The sequence below is a fragment of the Tupaia chinensis genome, unplaced genomic scaffold, assembly GCF_000334495.1.
Source record: "Tupaia chinensis unplaced genomic scaffold, TupChi_1.0 Scaffold142134_1, whole genome shotgun sequence".
NCBI classification, from domain to species: domain Eukaryota; kingdom Metazoa; phylum Chordata; class Mammalia; order Scandentia; family Tupaiidae; genus Tupaia; species Tupaia belangeri.
The window spans coordinates 21,744-29,281 of NW_006201985.1; the positions used below are offsets into that span (position 1 = coordinate 21,744).

The 7,538-nt window shown below is 38.4% G+C and overlaps 1 protein-coding gene and 1 long non-coding RNA gene across 2 annotated transcripts in view; both read right to left on the reverse strand.

Annotated features, from left to right (window-relative positions):
• Positions 1 to 3,854: 3,854 nt before the first annotated feature.
• On the reverse strand, positions 3,855 to 4,880 carry LOC102499143 (olfactory receptor 2D3-like). Its single transcript, XM_006163433.2, has one exon. The coding sequence runs from the start codon at positions 4,878 to 4,880 to the stop codon at positions 3,957 to 3,959; it is 924 nt and encodes a 307-aa protein (XP_006163495.1). The 3' UTR covers positions 3,855 to 3,956.
• A 66-nt stretch (positions 4,881 to 4,946) lies between these two features.
• Positions 4,947 to 7,538, reverse strand: part of LOC114005099 (uncharacterized) — an 11,239-nt gene continuing 8,647 nt past the window's right edge. The window contains exon 4 of the long non-coding RNA XR_003547011.1: positions 4,947 to 5,182. This is a non-coding gene — a long non-coding RNA (uncharacterized LOC114005099). The remainder of the gene's footprint in view (positions 5,183 to 7,538) is intronic.

Consider the following 7,538-nt stretch of genomic DNA (forward strand, 5'->3'; position numbering starts at 1 on the left):
CTCTCAGGATTTTGGGCATACATGTAAACACACACATGCCTGGTTTCAAGTCGCCAGGTCCCAGACTCAAACTGTGGTCAATCACGTGAGAGTCCAGTATCTTAACCACTATGCCACTTGCTGCCCCCTCCTCTGTTATGATTTTCAAAAATTTAGTTTCAGCGTTTCCTTAAACTGAAACTTCAATCATCTTCCTACTTATAAAAAGGAAGATGGCACGCATGCGATGTTCAGTTTCTGGAAAGTTGAATGTGTAACTTACTCGCAACCTCATGTGTACAGGTTGTGTACATTGTGCTTTGAATGGGCTTTGCAGACCTCTACAGACCCTCCCTCATCTGTGACACACATGATATCCTTCACACTATCTGACCACTGTGAAAGAAACATTGCCTATTTTTTTTTTAATTTTCCACTATACCACTTATCAAATCTAAGAGTTGGTAAGACCCAAAGTGCTAAGATTGGCATTCTAACACTTGCCAGAACTTTAGGGTAGGAATATTATGATGTGACTTAATCAGTATGTAACATTCCTTCTGTACGCTATTTTGTAAGCTCACACATGCATGTCTATGCTAAGACTCTTTCGTAGACTTGTCTTCATCTCAAACTATTTCACAATCTCAACTTTTTGTAGCAGATGGAAGCCATTGAAAGAAATATTTAACAGAGATAAAGACTTAAAGTTCTCCCCTGAAGGTGATCTATATTTTTTATTTGATTATCACTGCATGTATACTTTGAAAACATATATTGCACACTATAAGATGTACAGCAACTAAATGTGAATAAGAAATCATTCTTTTAAAAAAGCTGGGGCCAGCAGATGGTGTGGTGATTAAAATACTGGACTCCCACATGGTCAACTGCAGTTCAAGTCCCAGACCTCGCAGCTTGCTTTCTCACTTCCCTTTCTCTCTCTATCTCTCTGTGGTTAAAATGAAAAATAATGATAATAATAGATAAGATAAAATAAATAATTCTTTTAAAATTAAAATCTCTCTGTGGTTAAAATGAAAAGTAATGATAATAATAGACAAGATAAAATAAATAATTCTTTTAAAATTAAAAAGCCAAGCTGCACCCACTTACCTTTCCTTGGAGAAAAATATGCTGATGATCCCAGAATCTTTGCTGAAACATTAGTTCTTCAAAACATATACACACCTTGAGTTTTTTTCTTGTCTAATATTTCTTATTACCTACTATTTTGGGAGTACTGGCTCCCTTTAATAAAACAGAGGGAGGGACCAGCAGATGGTGTAGTGGTTATGTCATTGCATTCACACATGGCAGACCACAGTTCATGCCCCAGACCCAGTTGCTTGAAAATCACACCAGGCTCACATTCGTGCATGCCCAAGATCCCAGAAGGAGAATGCAGGGGAAGGAACTGCGGTATGGTCAACCCTACTGGTGGCTGATTTCTCACTTTCCCTCTCACTGTGTCTGTCTCTCTCTCTGGAGAGTGCCCTCAGGTAAAAACATGTAATAAATAGATAAATAAATAAATAAATAAATAAATAAATAAATAAATAAATAAATAGAAATAAAGCAGAAGGGAGACTAGAGAGTACTAAAGGGTACAAAATTGTTTCTAGCAGTAGGTCAATTGCCAGAAAGGTGGGTTTGGATACTTAAATACTAATCAAGAAAGCACTGAAATTAAGTAACTTTAAGAAGCTTTATTATGTTTTTCTAATGCTATTAATATAACAACACAAATATGTCTCTTTTCTTATTCTTTATTTCTAATCCACTATATTTGTTGTACCAGGGTATATATTGTTGCAGCAAACCATCTATTGATTCTAATTAATATTTTAGAAATATAAAAATTAGAATACATATTAATTCTCACATTTCCAGGTATTATTAGCCTTTGAATATAGTATTACACTTGCTTTATTAAAGGTAAATCCAACTTTCTTTCATTATCCAACATTTAAACATAATTTAAAAAGCAGGATATCAATTTAATCAAAGGTCTATTGCCTTTTTTTTTTTTAAGAGGTTTTTGCTATAGGGCGCGTGCGCTCACCAGTCAGACAGACAGAGACAGAGAGACAGAAAGCAAGAAATCACTCCCCAGGGGGGATGGCCACGCCACAACCCCTTCTCCTCCATTCTCCTCTCAGAATCTTGGGCACACCCGCACTCGTGCCCGGCGCGAGTTTAAGCCACCGGGTCTAGGACGCAAACCACGGTCTATTGCCTTTTGTAGAATCATGTTAGTCCACATAATTTCAAAATAATCCATATCACATACATAGTGAATCTGCTATTGCACATATTTATTCTCCCATGAAGAGAATAGTTATTCTATACACAATGCATTTAATTCATCCACGACATCATCACCTATTAATAAAATGAAGAATATTAAATACTAAGGACAGGAGAAGGGCATCGATACTGAAGCAGCTATAAGTCAATGCAGCAAGTTTTACTCTCATCAGTTTACTTATGTTCTGAGGCACATGCTATCCTTCACCCATAATCACTTTGTTTGAAGATATGCTAAAAAAAAGATCATGATGTGGGAGGTGAACTCCAAGTTTAAACTAGTTTCAAAGAAAGAATACAGTGCTCCTATGCTCTTCCTGCTTTGTGGAAAAAGGATTTGGCTAAGGTTCGCAGCATTATTCTTCCTATGACAAGAATTTCCTCAAAGGGCCCATGGAAAATGGGTGGGATAAGTCAGGGGATGTTTGTAAGTCTAACAAAGGAAGTATAAAGTAATGGAATACATTTGTGTCATAGGAATTTGGCAAAGAGAAATAGAGAAGCTTGGGGTAAAGGGGTAGGACTGGGCTGGCCCCTAGCTACGTTATTGCAGCTCACAGGCCCTGTAACCTGGGACAAAAATTGGTAGTGCTCCTGAATATCAGTAAAATGTTGGGTCCATTACACATGACAGCTAAACTTAGACCTTTAATTTAAGGTGTAGAATAGGACAACAGTTAATTTTCATCTAAGGGAAGGTTTGTGCATACTGATGAGGAATTCCGGGTATGTAACCAGTGGTGCTTCTTCCCTAACAGTGAGTTATTAGAGTACGTAGAAAAGACTAAAGGGAACAACTCACCCACAAAGCAAACTCCAGGAGTGCTTCTTGTATGTTACCAATTCTATTCCACTTCAGAGTGAGAATCTAAAGGATACTGGCATACTGAATATTGTAGAGCAGAGACAAACATCTCTAAAGGAGAGTAGCTGGTATGTGGTGTCACAGGGGGTTCTGACATGACAGTTTTGATGTTAGAAAATTCTTCTTAATTCTAATTACCTAAGGTCACAAATTATCCCTGGAAAAAAGCAGTGTGTAAGATTGCAAAGATGTTTTCTTTCTGCAAAGATGGGATGTGAGGTTCTAAATCTTGTTGCTTAGGCCAACAGCTCCCTCCAAACTAATTGGTTATAGCCATAGTTTGGAACTCTACAAATTAAAAAAAAAAAAAGATCACAGTTTCAGAGTGCAATGGGAAAAAATAGACACTTTTCTTATGGAAAAATTGATCTAATAATAAATGATTGGATTTCAAGATCTGTGAATGACTATGGATAATATTGGCATGAGCTAAATCTGGCAAGCTTCTGTGAAGTTTAGAGCCAAGATGAAATGTTCGTGGGTAAAAATGGATTAGTGTACCAACAAGTCAGCATAAATGAAGATCTTTCTCACTATTAAAAGTATTTTTAGTGTAGTGGCCAATAGGCTGTTAGGTGGATAGAAAGCTGCAACCATAGACAATAACCTTGAGCAAGAATATAGCAAACGATACGAAAGCACTCCTAGAGGTTCAAGAGTATCTGTATGACCTTGCAGTTGTCTCAGACTAGAGATGATTCAAAAAATAAAAATAAAAAAGATGATACAGATATTGAACCTCTTTGGAATGTTTCAATTAACTTGATTATAAACCAATATAAAGATCACTGACTGAAAGACTCTATATTCTAAATACTTTTCTAAATGCTTCTTTGACATCCTTGTTCCTTAGGCTATAAATGAAAGGGTTCATCATGGAGGTTAAGACAGAGTAGAACACAGAGATCACCTTATCCCCCTTGTTCATTTTCTTTGAACTTGGCTGCATGTAGGTAAATATGGTCGACCCATAGAAGAAGACAACAACAATAAAATGGGAACTACAGGTAGAGAAGACCTTAAGCCTCCCCTCCCCTGATCGTATTTGAATCACAGTGGAGATGATATGTGAATAGGAGAAAAGAATGAGAAAGACAGGACCTAGGAGGATTATCACACCCATTGTAAAGATAGCCATCTCAACTTTGTATGTTTCTTCTGAAGCCAACTTTAAGAGTGCAGGAGGTTCACAAAAGTAATGATTAATTTTATTCTGTCCCTGGTATGAGAGACATAAAGTGAAGGTGGTATCTACTAAAGACACAAATATTCCACTGGCCCATGACCATATGACCAGCTGAACACAGACCCTCTGGGTCATGAGAGTAGAGTAGTGCAAGGGCTTGCAGACAGCAACGTAGCGGTCATAGGACATCACTGCCAGAAGTGAACTCTCTGTACACCCCGCTACTAGGAAAGAAAACATCTGAATTGAGCACCTAGTGAAGGAAATGGTCTTTCTCGCGACCAGCAAATGAAATAGCATCTGGGGAACGATAATTGTAGAAAAACAGAGATCAATAAATGACAGATTTTTAAGGAAGAAGTACATCGGTGTATGAAGCCGAGAGTCAGTGTGAATTAGGAGTATAATGAGCAGATTCCCAAACACAGTCAGCAGGTAGATGATGAGGAATATGACAAACATCAGGATCTGGGTGTGATAATCTGAAGAAAGGCCTAGCAAGATGAATTCAGTCAGGTAAGTTTGGTTCCCTTTGCCCATTAATCTTTATTCCAGTCTATAGATTAGTATAAACAAAGCAATTAAATAAAATACCAAATCCAACAGGTAAAGATCTCAACTGACAGAACAAATGTATTTGATTTTCTAAATTCTTGTAAACATTTAAGGCACTTAAAATTTTCTAATTTTTCTGACTTTATGTTCCTTCTGAAGCCATTTGTTTGGTAGGAAAAATGAAACCAGAAATATGCCTTCTTGGTAATCTTTGATGGCAGAGTCACCGTTCACAGTTCTGTGGATAATGTCAAGAAATGTCTTCATAGAAAATTGCAGGTTTTTGTCTAAACCAAAGAAAGAGAATGCTAGTATGTTATAGTGTATTTGAAAAAAATGTAAAGACTTCCTTTAGGAGAAAACCCAGGTTATTTCTTATTTTCTTTCTAAAGGCTTTTGCCTTATGGTGCATGCACTCCCCAGAAAGAGAAAGAGTCAGAGTCAGTGAAAGGGAAAGTGAGAAATCACCATCTGAGGGGATGGCCATGCAGCAATCCTTTCTCCAATCTCCTTCAGGTGTCTTGGGCACACACTCACACACACTTGGTGTCATTTTCAAGCTACCAGTCCAGTTTTCGAACTGCAGTCAACCATGTGAGAGTCCAGCAATGTAACCACTATAACATGTGCTGGTCCTCTTATTTTCTAATTTACATATCATACTGCTAATTTTAACTTTAGTTTCATAAAATAGCAGAGGTAAATAATCAACTTTTTAATTTTCTTTCCAATGAAGTCTCTATCATCCTTTTAAACATGAAAGGGAATTTTAAGAGGTTTTTGCTATAGGGCGCGTGCGCTCTCCCTCCTCCTTTCTCCTCTCGGGATCTTGGGCATGCATGTACACACACCCGGCGTGAGTTTTAAGCCACCAGGTCCGGGACGCGAACTGCAGTCGACTACATGGGAGTCCAGCGACATAGCAATTACGCTAATTGCTGGTCCCTCCATAAGGGGCTATTTTTTATTATTATAATCCACAGTCACAATCCTTTTCTAAATTCTTTATCAGATCACAGAAATAAGCCTGGTGACAATGACAGCGCTCAAGAGAAAACCATAACTGGGCCTCATTGTCATGCAGCCAAAACTGGGAGAAGTGGCCTGACTTGGGCAGCATGGTACATTATGAAGTCCCTTTGTGGAGACCAGTTATAACTACAACAGCATCTGCATAGTTGCAATGTCTTCTCTGTCCTAACAGCGTTTGACTTCACCCATGCGGAAATCAGTTGAGTAACTGCATAAACAGGAAATTAGGCATTGCTCTTGTGCTCTGAAACCAGATATGAAACACTCTTCCCAGTCTATACTTTGTTGTACATTAGGAACAAACAAGCAATAATATGGCTGGATCCAAGCTAAGTAGATGAGAAAGAGACGGAAGGCAGCAGAGCTGTGGACAAACGGCTGGTACTCAGTGCTGAAGTCTGATATCTTTGGGAAGAATTAAAGTACTGGTTCTAGAACTGCCCATTAAAATGAAGGAGGTGTCAGGGAAGGAAGTCAGCCCTCCTGGCCAAACCATCTAGAGACAGGGTAAAGTCAAATGGTACAAACATATTAGGGGTTGTTTACACACAGAAGACCTATGTCTCCCTGGCAGTGTAAGAGAAATGTGAACAAAGCCCATGTGGCTGGACCATCAGCTCATAAACTGCCAATTTTTATTTGATTTTGAGACCATTGGGGGATAGTGAAGTTTCTACTCTTGCATTTCTATCTAGATTGGATCTCAGTTAGGTCCTGCACATATAGAAGAATTCACTGGGACAAGAAAAGCAGTTGGAAAATTCTGAGGGTTTGGCAAAATCAAATAAGAATAATTTTTCTTTTAGCTTCAGTGTAGAGACAACATAAGAAAATCAATGTTAAAGTTTATATTAGCAGCAAAAAATAATTTCTTGCTTAAGTCAATGATTTTGAAACTATAATTATAATGAAATAAATAGTAAAATAAGAATTAGTAGGTTATCAGAAGTATTTATTTAAATTTTTTAAAAAGAATCTCAGAATAATATGAGCATATTTTCAATATTGATTTTAATTTTATTTTTGTCTTTGTGTGTGTTTTTGAAGTGTGAACTGGGTTATAATGTAAACTGTTCTTTAATAAGAGTTATCATTAAAATCTTTACAAAGAGGGGCTGGCTGATGGCATCGTGGTTGGGGTGCTAGATTCCCACACGGCCAACTGTGGTTCCTGGACCTGGTAGCTTGCGTTTTTCTCTCTCTAGTCAAATTGAAAAATAGCAATGATAAATAAAGAGACTATCAGATATTATAGTGGTTAAGTTGCTGGATTCCCACATGGCCAATCATGATTCATGTCCCAAAGTCAGTGGCTTGAAAATCATATTGGGCAGGGACCAGCAGTTAGCGTAATGGCTATGTCGCTGGACTCCCATGTAGTCGACCGCGGTTCGAGTCCCGGACCCGGTGGCTTAAACTCACGCCGGGCGCGTGTGCGTGCGTGCCCAAGATCCTGAGAGGAGAATGGAGGAGAAGGGATTGCGGCGTGGCCATCCCCCCTGGGGGGTGATTTCCTGCTTTCTATCTCTCTGTCTCTCTCTGTCTGTCTGGCGAGCACCCGCGCCCTATAGCAAAAACCTCTCCAAAAAAAAAAAAAAAATCATATTGGGC

What these genes read in the sequence shown, in the direction of transcription:
- LOC102499143 (XM_006163433.2), bottom strand. Translation starts at nt 4,880, where the DNA reads ATGGGCAAAGGGAACCAAACTTACCTGACTGAATTCATCTTGCTAGGC.